This window comes from Salminus brasiliensis, chromosome 21 (genome assembly GCF_030463535.1).
Source record: "Salminus brasiliensis chromosome 21, fSalBra1.hap2, whole genome shotgun sequence".
NCBI classification, from domain to species: Eukaryota; Metazoa; Chordata; class Actinopteri; order Characiformes; family Bryconidae; genus Salminus; species Salminus brasiliensis.
Genome location: NC_132898.1, coordinates 1,520,413 through 1,538,200, shown reverse-complemented (window position 1 = coordinate 1,538,200; position 17,788 = coordinate 1,520,413). Strand labels below are relative to the sequence as shown.

The window sequence follows — 17,788 nt, the reverse complement described above, 5'->3', positions numbered from 1 at the left end:
TGCATGTATAACACCGTGCATGCGTGTGCCCGCAAGCGTCAGTCAATTACGGTCACTCGCCAGCGCCGGAGTGACCTCACACAGATGCACTCTCGCGTCTAATTCACTCTTCAGAGCATGCTTCAGCTCTGCCTGTAATAAAGTGCTTCACAGCTACGGCTGCTGGACCCCCTGCCTGCCCACATAGACTCAGCAAGGCAGTTCACTAAGATTCCTCTCACACACACACACACACACACTCGCACGTGCAGATGCACGCTTGCACACACACACTCATGCATGCGTGCGGGGGGTTAACAACGAAGGCGAAGACATCAAAGCGGAGCGCTCCGGGTTATTAACTACATCACATTTAGTGTGTGCTACACACGAGCCCCAAACAGCACACTGTCATCCTCTCCTCCAAGAAGCCCTAATTGCAGAAATGTGAGTCTTCACACTCAGCATCACCTCAAAAGACAAATACACAACCCAGGCTTTCGTTTTGACCCCTCCAGACCCCTCCAGACCCCTCCAGTGAAAGGGACACACACATCATCATGGATGAGGTTTTTAATTTATTGTAAAGTGTGTGTTATTGCCAGTAGATCCGCATGTACTGCCCTTTTGTGCTTCCTTTTATCCAAGCACTCAGTCTGCCGACTGACATGGCACACACCGTGCTGATTGCTTTTCCCCTGCTTTCTCTCCTCCTGTATCCAAAACTACACTTTTTTCCTTGAGCCAACAATGCCCCCTTGTGTGCTTGAGGAGTACTGCACTCCCTCCTTTGTTTGCCTTTATTATTTTTTTATTTATATGTATATAGATGTTATTAGTGAGTGAAGGTTTTCTACTGTGAAGATCAAAGTAGTGCACGAGTCGCTGCACAGTAGAATAGTGCACCTCCACTCCTAGTGAGACATGAAGGAATTGCAGGGGGGGGACGCAGGTGGGAGGTGAGATGGAATATTGCAAAAACATTATATTAAATTAATAAATTATTCATGTTTTAATTATCTAACATTTTCAGTTTTCCAAATCATATTCAGTAATGTGGGTTTTTTTTATTTAGGAAACAATAAATAGTCAAAATTAGGGACACATGAGTAATTTGGTGTCGTGTTATCAACTGGCGACAGGTCAGAAAGACCAAAGTGGACTCGCCTCATTTCTACAAAGTCAGTAACAGCAAGAAAAAAAGAAAATCTGATATAAATCTGAAATAGCTCGTGTACAAGCCTTAAGAGTTCCCAACCCTTAAAACTTCAAGGGGGGACCTGAAGGACTGGGCTTGAATTTAGGTGAATTATGGTCTGGATTGGAAGTGAAGTAGTAGTTCTGTGCTGAAGAGGGGAAAAGCTCCTATGTGCTTATTTTCATTTCAGTTCTGGACAAATTGTTTTTTTTTATTATTATAAGTATGATTATTATTATTATTATTATTATTATTCGAATGCTGCAGTAGTTATTCAGAACATTTGTTGTAGTTGGGAGGGAGGTGGGGGCAAGTTCTCAAAATACTGCCTCAAGAGGAAACCTTGGGATCAAACTAGTTTGCTCTTCAATCTTATAAAGCAATTCTCTCTGAAAGTTCTCTGCACTTCTCAGCTTGACCTCAGTCGTTCCTGTTAACTGCCCTTTCTCAACCCCTTAACAGCCAGGCTTATTACACACTAACTACAGGTAGTACTCAGTAACTACAGGGACTTCTATTACCAAACAATAGCTCCATCAGTTTGTACAGAAGTCTGTAATAACACTTTCGGACCACCAGCGGGCCTCACGCTGTTTAAGGGGCTAAATATGCTAGGGGGGGAATAAAATATCATTATTATTATTATTATTATTATTATTGCCATAATCTAGTCTTCTCCTGCTCTGTGGGCATCAGTTGTTGTTGATATGTTATGTTGTTTGAAGTCGTCGGCAGCTGCTTAGAGTCGGCATGGCTGCTGATTGTTGGGACGAGGTTTGAGTACTGTGCTCTGTTCACCCTCCCCTACATGTGAAAAGGGCTCTATTCTTTATTATTATTATTTATTAGCTGATATGATTTATTTTTCCATGATATATTTCTTGCATGTTAAATAAGCAACCACTATTCTCTAAATGTCACTGATATAATAAAGCTCATTATTATTATTATTGTTATTATTATTATTCATTATGATCTGAAAGTGACAATATGACAAACTTGAAGTCGCTGCATTTTCCTTTGCCACACACATGCTTCAGTATTGATGTGTAATGCATCAGCGGCCTCTAAATCCCTCTCAATCTACATGCAGATGCCTGTGCTCCTCTTATCTGCCTCTCGGGACCTTTCTTCAATTTGCTTTTCAATTAAGATCAAGCGCCGGCAGACTGCGGAGGAGCTGTAGGAGCCACCTTCTGGCATTTACACAGAGCGACCAGCCCAGAGCAGCCCACCCCGCCAGAGTAATTGAAGGCAGAGCTCTCTCTCTCATTTTCCCGCCATGCATGCGTCACTCGGAGAGCTGGGAAGCACAGAATGTGCGCACTAACATGGTGTTTATCGAAACCCTGATCCAGAACATCTACACAGCGTGGTTTCGCCACCATGCCCGACTGCTACATGACATTAACTGGGGCTGGATGGAGAGATGCTGAAGTTTCTGCAGCTACTTTCAACCCGGGGCGTGATTCTTTATATGAAAGTTTAAGATAAATATTCTATACAGATTGTTAGTAAATTCTTAGAACAATCTGCGTTCTTCATAAATATGTTTTTTTCTTTAATATTTTCTCGTGACAGCCTCACACTGGTCTCGGACTGTAGGAGGTCAGAAGGTCATCCTAATCCGTTTAAATGAGAGAATTACAAAATGAATGTCTGATTTATCAGGATAAAAGTGGAGCTTGTTCCTAAAATACTGTTAGTTTCCACATTAGGAACATAACTTTACGATAATCTGTAAAGTGCGGTGTAAAGGGCTACATTACCAAATGCTTTCACAAGAAAACAACAAAGACTGTCTTTAGAAAATGATAGGAGAATAATTGTGAGACCGAATTTGGTCTTTGAAGTATTTTGGAGAATTGCATTTAAGAGCATCGGGCCGTCTTCAGCAACCGTTTCTTTAATTCTTAAATCTTCTCCTTAACACCAAAGCGTCTTCTTGAAATCCACCTAAGCAGTTGTGGGATCATTATTAGAGCAGAGCTGTGAAATTCTGCTCTTAAAAAAAAAAAAGAACACAAATCCTCAATCTGGCCTAAACCTTCTGTTCGGACTTCCCTCAATAACTGATTAACAAGAAATTCGTAGGAAGTGTTGGTGAATGAGGCTCATTCTCGTGCAGGTTTATCTTAAGCTTTATAATTATTTTTAATGTAAAAATGTTTAATTTAATTTGTCCTTTTCTTTCTTTGTTAGTTTTTGGGACAGCTTTTGAGAACTGATCCTTTAAAGACTGACCCTAAAAGGTTTTATTTGAACTTCTGATCCGTAAACCTACACAGATTTCAAATATGGACAAATGAAGCACCATTTTCAGACGTCTCTTCATGCCAATAAACTGGTTTCCGTCACTGTTTCTAGACCTGAGCTGCAGTCTTAAGTCAGACTACATCAGTTATGTATAATTACAGTGAAGAAGAGACACACTGCACATTCTTAGGCAAAATAAAAAAGGGGGAAAAAATAAAATATTGTTTATAATAATAATAATAATAATAATAATTATTATTATTATTATTATTATAATTGCAATAATCTAGTTTTCTCCTGCTCTGTGGGCATCAGTTATGTTAATGTTTGAAGTTGTCGGCAGCTGCTTAGAGTCGGCATGGCTGCTGATTGTTGGGACGAGGTTTGAGTACTGTGCTCTGTTCACCCTCCCCTACATGTGAAAAGGGCTCTATTCTTTATTATTATTATTTATTAGCTGATATGATTTATTTTTCCATGATATATTTCTTGCATGTTAAAAATAAGCAGCCACTATTCTCTAAATGGCACTGATATAATAAAGCTCATTATTATTATTATTATTATTATTCATTATGATCTGAAAGTGACAATATGACAAACTTTGTGAAGTCGCTGCATTTTCCTTTGCCACATTAATTACTCTTCCTGCCTCAGTAATTAACTGGTTTCTGTGACTGTTTCTAGACCCGAGCTGCAGTCTTAAGTCAAACTACATCAGTTATGTATAATTACAGTGAAGAAGAAACACACTGCTCATTCTACAGCAGATTCACTGTTCATTTGCTTTTATTTTGAAAAACATGGAGGCTTGTCTCGTGTGTGCACACCAGGTGGCGCTGTGGTCTGCTGGAAAATTTGCAAATGGGATTTGAATGAGTCGATTTCTGCTGTGTTTGATTTTGTCGTATATTCCCGTGTATGTAGAGCACTGTTGTTTTAACTGTTTTATAAATAAAACTAACTTCCTGCTTCCTTCCTTCCTTTCTCTCTCTTTGATCTGTAGATTCGAGGCTTTCTGTCCAGGTTTGATAACGTTCTGCCCGCAAGTTTGGCCTTTGATAAATGCACTGCCTGCTCCCCTGTGGTAAGTCCTGCCTCTGTATAGATGTTTTACACACTGTATGTTCTTCTGATGAGGCTGTAGTTGAAGGATCAGTGCTGTCTGTCTGTCTGTCTGTCTGTCTGTCTGTGACGCCAGTGTAAAAAGATGTAATTGAAAGTCATTTTGGAGCATTTCTATTGGTCCATTCATCATGAAATTATGATCTAATGTAATAGATTCCTGTGTGTGTGTGTGTATAAATATGCGTGTGTACCCACACGTACATGTGCAATCTCACAGGCTGGCAGGGTAAATTATACATGTGCGTAAAAGCCATATGGTCTCAATTAGGTCTCAGTTGCTTGTTGATGTCAGGGTCGTATGTGAGTAATTAGAGGCTGGATTGAAGTGTTTTTTCCCCGGGGACTCGCTGGTGTTGAAGAGTTCGCGTCCCATAAATCAGAGCTCTGCTGCTCAATCTCTTCTCCGTGTGTGTGTGTGTGTGTGTGTGTGTGTGTGTGTGTGTGTGTGTGTGTGTTTCTTTCACTTGTTCTGTCTCCTGTACTCACTCTCTCTTGTTCTCCTTCTCTCTCTCTTTCCCAAGAAGTACAGCAGTATAGGCTTTATATTTATTTATTATTAGACAAAAGTATTTGGACACCTGCTCATTCATGGTTTCTTCTGAAATCAAGGGTATTTCAAAGAATTTCTCCTGCTTCTGTTGGAGTAACTGTCTCTACTGTCCAGAGAAGAAGACTTTCTACTAGATTTTGGAAGAGCAGCATTGCTGTGAGGCTTTGATTGCATTTAGCAGCAAGAGCGTTAGTGAGGTCAGGATGTTGGTGATGATCACCACCCTACCTCATCATCCCCAACTCATCCCATTCAAAAGTACTGGATGGAGCTCCTCCACCATCATTACATAGAACACCGTTCCTCCACTGCTCAATGCTGGGGGGCTTTATACCTGTTTCAGATTATAATTGTAAAATTCAGGGGTTTTAAGGGGGGGTGTGGAAGAAGATATGTACAGTCAATTGAAGACGTTTAGGAGGTGTCCCAGTTGTCCTAATTTTGTAATACTAACTACTTCTAGACTGTTTGTGTGGTGTTTTCGAGTGTGTAGTGTAGATATTCTAGGCAGAGTATATTCAAATGTCCATGATGCATACTTGTCCGGTCACTTTTGAGTGTGACACAGTTCTTGCTTGTTCTTTCGATGGACACTGTTGTCCCACAGTGCTATGCAAAATGGAAGGGAGGGGCTATTTACATCTGGAAAATTTAGAACGACGCAACAGCGCCAGGAGAAATTGCAGTGATGTATGTTGACATAGCAACACTCCATCACTTCCTGTTAGTATGTTAATATTGTGTGTACTAATCTGCCAAACCCGCGCTATTAAGATTAGTACATAGTCTAATACTTAGTGTTGATGTGTAGTACGCAGTTGGGATGCAGCCTTTGATTTCATGCTCTTATAATAGGTCATTAGGTCTTACCCGATATCTCATGGCCCTGAACCAAGCACAAATGATGTGTGTATCGATCTCCAGCGTAACAGACTTCTAAACTCCTGGTTTTAAAGTCTGTTTCTTACATGAAGCAGCAGTTCAGCACCTCTCATCACGGCCCCCCTTACAGCTCATCATGCAGGACCTGAAAGCCTTTGTGAAAACAAGCCCGGGTTTGGCCTCTTCTCTTCTAGTTGGCCTCCGTCCGGCAGTTGTGTATTAGTAGCTCTGCACCCGCTGTCGGCTGTGTGCAACCAGGAAACCATGGAAACAAAACAGTCGAGCCTTCAGCAGACAAACGCTTGTAAATTTGGGGACTTTTCTGTTTTCCCTTTTTTGTTGTGTGGGCTGTGTTTTCAGACCCTAAACCAGTCTGAAGATCCACTCCGCTGAAATGGACCGCTCTGAAACCTGCCCCCACAACTCTCTCTCTCCCCCCCCCACCCCCAAAAAAAAAAAAAACAGCAGGAAGTCGCCGCTCACACTTTTTTTTACACGATCACTCTTCACATGTGCGTACGTTAAAACCCTTCCTCTCGAACAGCCGCGTTCACACCAGCCTGCATGTGCTGGTTCTGTAAAACGCTGCAGTAAGTGGGACTGTCCTCAGCCAGCAAATCCACTACAGCCGGTGTTTATTTTACAGCTTCACAAGTTCTAATGAACATACAGCAGACCCTGCAGCTTCAAAGAGCCGACGCGGCCTCTGTTAAGGCTCTATCTGTGGGGAGGCGAGAGCTTCCATAGCCTCTCCAAACAACCACAGACGGGAAGTTACGAGAAACAGAGGGAGGAGTTTATCCAAGTTGGGGAGCCTTTCTGTATGTAAACCAGATGTGCTGCACTTCCACCCCCTTCCACCCAACACACACACACACACACACACATTATATGTGAGTTATATGTTATATATAGCTTAACTGTAGCCTATAGCTACCTAAATATAAAAAATATTATGTTTATAAATGTGTGCATGTTTGTGTGTGTATATGTGTATATATTACACACACATACATATTCTTTTATATTATATATAAATATGTATGTGTGTGTGTATGTATGTGTGTGTGTGTGTGTGTGTGTATATATATATATATATATATATATATATATATATATATATATATATATAAAATGTATATACACACATACATATACACATACATGCACATATATACATACATATACACACTTATAAACATAGATATATATATTATATATCATATTACATACATATTTTACATTATATATTATACATATTTATTATTATTATTATTATTATAATATATGATATATATTACATACATACATTATTTATTTATATATATATATATATATATATATATATATATATATAAAATGTATGTATGTGGGCTTTATATGTCCAATATGAATTCTAAAGTTGTACTTGACGTTATAAGTAATCCGTAATCTAAGAATTTTTTTTAATCTAGCCAAGCGTAACTTCAGGAACCAAATTTTAAATATTTAGCTTTTTCTCTTTTTAGTTTTTTTTTTGTTTTTTTTTGTTGTTTTTTTTAAATGAGACCCAAAAATACTTTAGAAAGTCAGCACCGTTTTATAGGGTCACCATGTCCCTTCTCATTTTCCTACAAAATGAGGACATTTTTTGTCCTGAAAATACCCACACACAAAAACACACACACACACACACACACTGTGTCACTTGGCTGCCATGGTTTAATGTCCCACATCAGTCAAAAGGTGCGGAATCGCCAGGATGAACTTGTGGTGAACATGAAATCTCGTAAAGTTGCTCTCGCCTCTGCTACTACGTTGCTAGGCAGGAGGGTCTGTTTACAAGCACTGTTTTAAATGCAGCGTGGGCAGCGAGCTTCACAGGAAAGTATGGTCCTGGTTTGGAAAGAAGGATGGAGAAAAATGCAGAGAAAATGTAGCTGTAGTGTTTAAAACGTGTCACTTTACAGTAACCAGGGTTTCTATTTTGGTGATGTTGGAGGTCATGGGTTGAGTGACTTGGCAGGTCGATTTATTATTAGTTTATATATATATATCTATATATCATTTGAACCTCAATTTGGTCATTTCTAATTCCCCTTTCCAACACATGGTGCCACCAGCACTGGGAGGATGAAGGCTAGTTTGTGCACCACCACTGCAGCTCTGCACGCTTGGAGGAGAAGTTGGGGGATGGAGGAGAGGGAGGACCATTATTCTCACTTGCGTATGGCTGTGGCATCACTGTGGCTCGAGCCTGTGATCTGCAGATAAGAGCCAACACTACTGTGAATTTCTCTGTGTTCTCAGTATCTGGCAGTATCAGTTTCTTCGTGCCATTGAGGCAGAAATATACAGTCAGCTTTATGCTTCTTGAAGGACGTCTTCATCCAAACTTTGATGTGGCTGGAAGAAATGTAAATAGAAGAGATTTTTTTTTCCCTTTGCTTAATTCGTCCACCTATTTAACCAAGAAGACTTAAAACAATCCAGTCATGAGATTCCCAACCTTAGACGCAGCTACATGACTCATCTCGGTGGTTGCCAGACCTTGAAACTTTAAAATTGCTTTAAATTGGGGACATCATAGTTTAATTCCATGCTATTTCATTCCATGAGCCTACCCCTCCCGCCCAGTCGCCCATGTCTGGTTGGTTTAAAGCAGACGCCACTCTCCTCCTCAGCTCAACACTGCCGCACATTCATCAGGCCCCGGCAGAAACCCTATCTCCTCAGAGAATGGGGCCTGTGAAAGGAGTCCGTGTGATTGTGGAGGGCTGAGGGGGCAGTGACTGAGAAGGTGGCTGAGTGCTCTCGGGCTAACGGGCAGCAGTGGTGCCAGATGTCTGGGCCTCATATCCAGCCCACCATTGTACGGAGGAGAAGTGTGACACTATCTGTCATTCGACGCAGCGTTAGCCTCAAAGATGGGCCAAGCCCAGTTTCACATGTTTCACAGGGTCTGTGAAATTGATGATCTGAGGGTGAAGAACTGAAGTGTAGGCCTACATGCATGGTGAAACTGAGCAAACTGGCAAAGCCATGGATGCATTGCAGGAACTTGAACTTGGTCTTTTTATATTAAATGGAGATACACCAACATCACTGACGGACATGTCATGTTCTAGCAGACGTCTATGCTGGCCTGGCATCACACTGTGGTGATGTGGAGTTGGTGTTCGCCGTCTACCCACCCGGAGAGAGCAAGGCCACTTGTGCACTCTCTGGCTCTGGCTGCCGATGGCAGGCAACAGCATGACCCAGAATTCAACACTCCTCTGGTCATAGCAGACTCTTGCCCTACAAGGGTTGTCTAATGTCTTTTGATCTTATAAATGTTTAAGAGAAACTACAGGTAGGCTCATGTAATTACATCAGTGTTTCCTACCTAGCTTGCCGAGTGTGGTGCAGCCCTTCTGCTCTCAGTGACCACAGCGGTCAGTTGCATCGTAAAAAAAAGACTAACGGGTAATTCATTCACTGTTCTGATTCACAGGTGCTCGACCACTATGAGCGAGAAGGATTCCAGTTCCTGTCCAAGGTTTTTAACTCCTCCCATTCCTTCCTGGAGGACTTGACTGGTTTGACGTTGCTGCACCAGGAGACCCAGGCGGCTGAGGTGAGTGTTGCTCCTCCTGATCACATTCAGTAAAGCGAGGGAACCAACATATAGGGGTGATCTGCCCTCAGGATGAGCTGGTCTTCAGCTCTTTCAGCACATCTGGAAAACACACGTTAGGGGAGTCAATTACAGGGGAGAGGAGGCGGGGCCTGCTGAGGAACATGCGGGGTGGTAAACAGCCAATCCGAGGCTTTTCTTTTTTGTGTGTTGCCATGATGATCAGTGGGTGTGGCAACATTTAAAGGGTTGTGGAGGGAAAAAATCTCTCTTTCATCATCAATTGCGGCGGAGTTACAAATTCATCAACCTCAAGGGGGCGCACTAGACAGGTTTGGAACAGTAGGAGTGCCAATAATCAGCATAAAATTGTATTTTATTAGACAAATCGCTTTGTTTTACGCAAATGCTACAAGGAGTATGAAAAATAATTAAATTATTTCAGGTTTAATCTTAAAAAAGATGGAAAATGAAGACCAATGATGTGAGATTTAAGTCATGGCACCCTTGAATTAATGAAACATGGGTTTGAATAAATACTGAAAAGTTCAGATAAGAACAGAAGTAGCGGATAAATCCTGCGGGTTGCTGCTGTTTGGAAGATCCCGGTTGTGATGCAGAACCTGTGGTTCAGATTGTATGATACTATGATAACAGACTAATTCAGAACAAATGCAGAAGCAGCTCCGAGACCTTGAGAAACCGTGGAACACGGATCTTCAGCCCTCTCCAATGACGAGCGGCGGCCGGATGGAGGGCTGGAAGTGTGGGAAAGTCCCACGTCAGCACTCTGCGCTCCTCTCTGCAGAGGTTTACAAACACGCACACAGTCCAACCCAAAATGAGAGGAAGTGTGGTCTTGTGTGTAGCTCGCTCTCATTGTGTTCGCTTGTAGAATTATTCTCTGTTTGGAGCAGAGCAGAAGTTCACTGGGCTCTCACTGCCATAATAATAGTGCAAATACCTCAGAGAGCGATTACACGGCCCTTATGTCAGGGGTTCTCAGACCGTTTGCATATTAATGGTCGTTTGCTGGGCTTTATACACTAATCCGTTCTGCAGTTTTTGGACTGCACTGAACCACTGAACAGAATGTCCGATCTCCTCCACCTTCAGTGCTTGTATACAGCTTTTTCCAATTCCACATATTGTTTGTAGTTTCATTGTGGGATTAAATGGTAGAGCGTTTTATGCACTCTTCTTGCATAATCTTGATGCTAGCCATGTGTGATACCAGTGCAACCACCTAGCAACCCCATAGCAACAACCAGGGATATTACAGAAGCTGCTTCGCACCGTCAAGGCAACAGATTAAAATAACCGCTTGTTTCTTTTGGCTTATGTCACAGTTTATAAACGGTGGACTCCCTGGCTATTCGCTGTTAGAAGTATAAGGTCCTTGAGGTCATTTTGGAGGTTCTGAAGTTTGAAAATGTAGAGAAACCTCTTCAAGAAAAGGTTTTTAGAAGGAAAAAGCACCTTAAGAAGTTCCTCCACAATCTGAAAAACCTCCAAATGTTCCTCAATGATCTTATGACCAAACCAACGACTGAGCCAACGCTTAGATGGTTGCCCCACTCGGTTTATTGTGTTTGTGTGGTAGCAGCTTACTCATACACGAGGGGAAGATTGTGCCTCTTCTCCCAATACTAAAACCGGGTACAGAATGAACTTCTGTGATTGGTTTTCATTTAAAACTGAATGATGAGCTGCATAATTCATAATCATAATCATTTTGGGAAGTGTTGTTGAATGGAAAGTCATTGAGTAGAACCAACTGGGGCATTGTCAGATGCTATGCTCACACTGCTGGTGCCGTGAGTATTTATTGAAGCTGTTGTTGGATTATAAACAGTGTGAAGGTGTGAGTTTGGTTGCAGTTTTACCAGCCTGTTTACCACCCTGTTATTTTACCTTAGAATTATTTTTTTTCCTCATAAGTTCACCTTAAAAGGAAAATCAGTGAACTACTCTGCTGTGATTGGTTTATGAGTTTATGATCTGGTGATGGCTCATAGTTGCTGCTTAGCTTAGCTTATTTTAGCTTCGCTTAGCTCTGTAACAAAAACATAGTAATTATTTCCAATTCTTAGTGGAAAGTGTTGCTGTCTTAGGTGTCCACTAGGTGTCCAGCTAGCTCATACCCTTCTCCTTCTGGTTGGCCTCAGTTAGCTTTTAGCCTGTGTAGCCTGCCAGCCATATTCTCCTGAAGTAGTTGTTGCGTTTAGCCTCGAGATGCTGCCTCTAGTGGGCGGGGTTTATGTAAATGTTATGGGGTGTAAGTATAATGAGTCAAGACTGTGATGTAACAGTTTTGGGGTTTTAAAATTGCTCTGTTTTGGTTCCGCTGGATGTTGGTGGTTCACGTTTTTCACTTCCATCTACAATCTGCTTGAACATCATCTTTTGCAGTGAGCTAATATCTATCTTTTGTTATTCTTTAAATGCTTGTTTAATCTTTTGAAAGATGCCAAATTATTTCGTTGGATCGTGAGCATAAACACTAGTTCCCGCCTTCCGTCTGGGAACAGATGGCCAGTTTTCATGTGGTGAGAAGACAAGACAAGGACAGTCACCATTAGTGTTGGACACAGATGGAATTTGACCTCCACTGTTAACCCTAGTGAGCAAACGCACACCGTGAGGCCGTGACCACACATGCCCCGAGCAGTGGGCAGCCTTTGCCAGGTGCAGAGCGGGTTCCGGGCCTTGCTGGAGGGTCATGTGGAAATTGGTCGCTCTAAATCTAGCGGTGGTATCTGCGCAACGACAGGGACTGTCGAGGCCTCTGTCTGAACACGACCATGAATGAGCGCATTGTGAGGGCGAGCCACTAGTGCGAGCTCTTAGACTTTCTCAGAGGTGCTCACCTGAGCTTGTACTTCTCGCCGCCGGCTTCCCCGCGCCCTCGGCTCTCTTAGAACCAGGTCTTCCCACCCCAGCCCACACTCGCACCTTTGTGAGCCGCACAATAAGGTACAACTGATTGTAGATCAGATTGCAAGTGGAGAAAATAATGAAGCCATTCATTAGATCTGATCCAGGTGGGGAAATGTGCTCTCGCTAATTGGTGCATGTGTGTGAGTCAGTTTGAAAATCGGGGGATTTTTGAGACAAACCTGTGAATAACCAACACATGAGCTGAACAGGCCTCTGGGAAAGCAGCTCGTCTTGTTTGGTTGGACTACTGTTGGGCGTGTGCTGCTTCTTTTCTTTTCTTTCTTTTTCCTTTTTTTTTTTTGTTTTGTTTTTTTTGTCTTAGCCACCCAATCTTCAATCTTCTGAGAGCAGTAATCGGAACACCCTGTGCTTCTAACATTATGGTTCTAAAAATGGGCAGCTATGATGAACTGCAGTAGAGCAGCAAAACAGCGGCCAATTTATGGCCGACATAAATAAGGCCTGACGGTCCAGCATGGTTTCAACACAGAGGGATTTCAGAGTAGAAGATCAACCCTTAGACATCAGAGTTATCGCCAGTGATGATCCAGGCATGTGTAGTTGTTATATGAATTATGTCTGACCTTGTAATTTATGTAAATAAGCAGAGCAACTGTGTGAATTACATATTTACATTAAAATAAATGGGAAGCCTTATGCAGAGGTTGGTGCACCCCTGTTGAAATGACACATCCTCTACTGGAAATAAACCTCACTATTACATTTACTTAAATAAACTAAATAAAGTAAATATTTCTGCACATTGTCAAGTCAAGTCAGATTTATTTGTATAGCTTTTTACAACTGTTGTCGTCACAAAGCAGCTTTCCATAATTAGTAATTAGTAAAAGACAAAGAAAGAAAAGAAATATAAGAACATAAGAAGACATGAAGGATCTAAGACCCCCAGTGAGCAGCCAACGACAACAGTGGCAAGGAGAACCTCCCTCAGAGCTGGAGGAAGAAACCTTGGGAGAAACCAAGACTCACAAGGGGGACCTGACCCGTCCTCCTCTGATCAGAACTATTTATTAATTATTGATAAAAATGACCAAACCAGGTATAACAGATAGTTAATAGTGGTGATATTAATAGTGGCAGATGGTTAAGAGTCCATTTAAGTTTAACATGGTCATTAAACAGGTAGCAGTGGTAGGAGGGTGTGCTGCTGGTCTGGTATGGGTGGTGGTGGTGGGTGGGGGGCCTGATGGTCGGACCGGTAGGTGGCAGCTGGTCTGACGCAGGTAGAGGGGACCTCAGCGGGCAGTCTTCCAGCAGGTCGGGCTGGGTGACCATTTACTGGGAGAAGGTAAAAAGAGAGAGAAACATAATTAATTTCTCAATTTTCTGAATTTAGTAGATGGATAATAGATAGAATGGAAACAAATGGAATCTAACCTGCATTTGCACAAAACATCCGGTAAACATTCTGGAATTGCCTGGTTTTCTGTATTTATTACTAATAAAATGTAATTTGCTCGTAACTAGGTCATAATTACAGACGAACGCACACATCTAACTAAACTAACTTTACTTGTTCATGTATTTTATTAAGCACAGTGAGTAAACATCCACAGCCTGATTCCAAAGAGTTCACCGTATCTGTGTGTGCCTTTTATTTTTATTTTCTCACTTTTTTATTAATTTTGATTTAATTTTTTATTTTTTTTTGCAATATTCTATAAAATTCATTTTAAACAGGGGCACAAAAACCTTGCTTAAGCCTTTATAATATAACAGACGTATAATATAACAGACTGGTGTTGCTGATCTATACTCAGCCTGTGGCCTCATGCCTACAACCGCAGGATGTGGTTGGTGTGGTGCAACAGATAACACCACTACCTGTCAGTAAGCTACCACACCATGTGGGCGGCTGGGGTTCGATTCCCGGTCTGGGTGACTGTGCGGCACTACACCAATAAGAGTCCTTGTGCAAGACTCCTAACACTACACTGGCCCACCTCTGTAATATGAGTAACCCTGGAAGTCGCTCTGGATAAGGGCATCTGCTAAATGCCGTAAATGCAGTACAGCAGTGCCAGTATCTCATGTTACAGCAAGAACTTTGAGGTGTTAAAATATGATATCTTAATAAATTTGAAAGACTTTGCATTGCGCCCACCAGTTTCAGCCATTCCATTAGAACCATTCTTCATGTATGTTACGATCAAACAGTGGATTTAAAGGGCCCGTATCACGGAAAACCAGATGTTTCTACACTGGGTTTGTGAGGTATATTGCTTATTCAGCCTAATTTTTGGCTGGAAAATGTTCAAGTAAAAATGAATTCTGGTTGAATTTAGTATCAAAACAACACAAATGTTCTAATCTGTAAAATGTTTAGGCGGTAGAAATGCAGGGTATGGTGGCTTTAACAGTTCTCTGTTGATCTTACAGTCTCCAAACAGGATTTGACGGTGAGGTTTACCGCTCTAATGTCTCACAGATGAAGCTTCGGTTACTCCCAGTCACCCCTATTGTTCTCCTACAGTGGGAGCTGGAAATGGGGAGATGGGCGTGATGATGTCATGACGTCTTTTCAACTGCTGGTCCAGAATCAGCTGGAGGTCCTTCATCCAGCATGGCGTCAGCTGTGCCGCTGACATTTAGAGCTGTTCAGAGATCAGGTGATTTCGGCAGGAAATGACTGACACTGAAAAAAACAGGGACCTAATGGCTAACCTGGTGGGTGCCGCCTAGTCCCAACCCTCAGGAAGTGGGAAACGCACAGAGAGGAAATGAGTGTCTGAACAGGATACATGAGCCGGCCCGCGCTCCACACTGCTGCATTTAGGCAACTTCAGTTTGCAGTCAATCAGCCATAACATTAAAACCTAGTAGTGTAGATAGTAGCGTACACCCTAAAACATCTCTGACCCATCAAGGCATGGACTCCCCAAGACCTTTTGAAGGTTTCCTGGGTATCTGAATACCTTCAGACATCAGCACTAGATCCTTAAGATGAGTCCTGTACTACATCTACCTAATCATATCATATATTTGTGTTGACTTTTCTGTATGTTTTTGACTCAATTTCTATATGTTTACTGAATTGAATGTTGAATGTTTTATATAGCATATAAAATGCACCATAAACTTTAGTTTACATTTTTTCCTAGTATGTTCAATTAATACTTACTTATACTTAAGTAAGTATTAATACTTAATACTTATTTACACTTCCAGAGTACATAAAGCAGGGTGTAGCTGTACTTTACCCGGTGAGAGTGTCTACCTGTAAATAACTCTATATAACATTAGAATAAACCCTAATAAACATAAAGTCAGTGGTCAGTGAGAGGGTCTACCTGTAATTAACTCTATATAACATTAGAATAAACCCAAATAAACATAAAGTCAGGGGTCAGTGAGAGTGTCTACCTGTAATTAACTCTATATAACATTAGAATAAACCCTAATAAACATAAAGTCAGTGGTCAGTGAGAGGGTCTACCTGTAATTAACTCTATATAACATTAGAATAAACCCAAATAAACATAGTCAGTGTTCAGTGAGAGGGTCTACCTGTAATTAACTCTATATAACATTAGAATAAACCCAAATAAACATAAAGTCAGTGGTCAGTGAGAGTGTCTACCTGTAATTAACTCTATATAACATTAGAATAAACCCTAATAAACATAAAGTCAGTGGTCAGTGAGAGGGTCTACCTGTAATTAACTCTATATAACATTAGAATAAACCCAAATAAACATAGTCAGTGTTCAGTGAGAGTGTCTACCTGTAATTAACTCTATATAACATTAGAATAAACCCAAATAAACATAAAGTCAGGGGTCAGTGAGAGTGTCTACCTGTAATTAACTCTATATAGCATTGCATCATCTGAGCAAAGACAAAAGCCCATTGTTTAAAAAAAAAAAAAACAAACAAACTATATTCCAAGTGAAACTGAAATCACTTTAAAAAGTGATTCATTTGATCCTGTGAAGCTCCGTGACTCTTCCCAGAAGGGAGAACTCTTTACTTCACAGCCTCTTTATCACCGCAATCGTCTCAAACCTGAAATACTGATCTCCGTTCACTGGAAAAGATGATGATGTAATGTTCTACCAGAACAAGACAGAAGAACCGGTATTGACCTTTCTCGATAAGATCTTGTTTAGGGTTTGAGAAGGTGATGAAACACTCCTAATTAGAGCAGGACACAGTTCACCCTGACTGTATACAGCGATAAATTAGCCGAATGTTTGGTTGTGAAACGCCGTACACCTCCACATGTTGACCTCCGTGTCCTTCCTTCTTCAGCCTCTATACATTTATAGAGTTCCAGGGACTGCTTTAGCGATGTTGTTCACATTGCCATAATATTTTGACACTTCGTCTCACACAGAGGCTCTTATGTCCGAGGCGGAAGTCGGGCAGCTGTTTAGTTGGAGCGCATATTTACGGTCATGCCGCTCGGCCGTCACTGGAATGTTGAGTACACAGCTCGGCCCGTCCGGATCGAGTATATCCGTGCGGATAAAGCAGAGGAAACCATCTTTCAACCCACTCGCTAGGAAGTGTGCTCTGCAGCCCACACGTGGCTTTCTCATTTTAGGGGCTGTGTGGTCGGCCTGCCCGGCACAGGAGGGCTGCTGTTAAATGTGTCTCAGTGCTGAAATGCGGAGCTGTGTGGGGATCAGGGCCAGGAAGGCAAACGGACACGAGGATCAGTTTAAGTTTTAAGATCCGTGAGTTTTCCTTTGATTCCAGATGATTAGGGTGGAGGTTGATAGACTGACTCTTTTGTCCATCATTTTGGCGGACAGGGTGTAAAATGGTCAATCGGTCATCACCCTTTATTTCAATTCCTGAAATAGAAGCTTAGCAATGCAATTAGAGGATTAGGTTAAGCATGTAAGATCAACCGTAAGTGTTGTATCCTGTGTAGCAGGTGACCGTCTGTGTTGTAATTGGTCATTAGTGATGGACAGCCTTCAGAGTTTTCGATCACTGTTAAAAATAAATAAATAAATAAAATCCAATCAGTCCATGCTTGGCAGTATTCGGGTAATGTGATCTCCTGCTTGGAGTGCTTATATGGGCAACAGTGTCGTGACCCGGAGTTGATTTCACTAGAGATGTCTGGTCCTCTTGCTCCTCCTGAGTGTTTCTGCCACAGTTTGGCTTCTAAACCGCCATAATTCAGGAGTCAAGATGTGGTGGGAGTGCATTTCCCCACTGGACTTTACTAAATCATTCTTCTGAGTGCTATAAATCTGTGGTCAGTGAGAGTGTCTACCTGTAA

General features: G+C 41.6%; 1 protein-coding gene across 2 annotated transcripts in view; it reads left to right on the top strand.

Annotated features, from left to right (window-relative positions):
* Positions 1-17,788, top strand: part of atg7 (ATG7 autophagy related 7 homolog (S. cerevisiae)) — a 71,687-nt gene that overhangs the window by 32,953 nt on the left and 20,946 nt on the right. For both annotated transcript variants that reach the window (XM_072665860.1, XM_072665859.1), the window contains 2 exons: positions 4,440-4,520; positions 9,469-9,591. In XM_072665860.1, the coding sequence (XP_072521961.1) occupies positions 4,440-4,520; positions 9,469-9,591 (204 nt within the window). The remainder of the gene's footprint in view (positions 1-4,439; positions 4,521-9,468; positions 9,592-17,788) is intronic.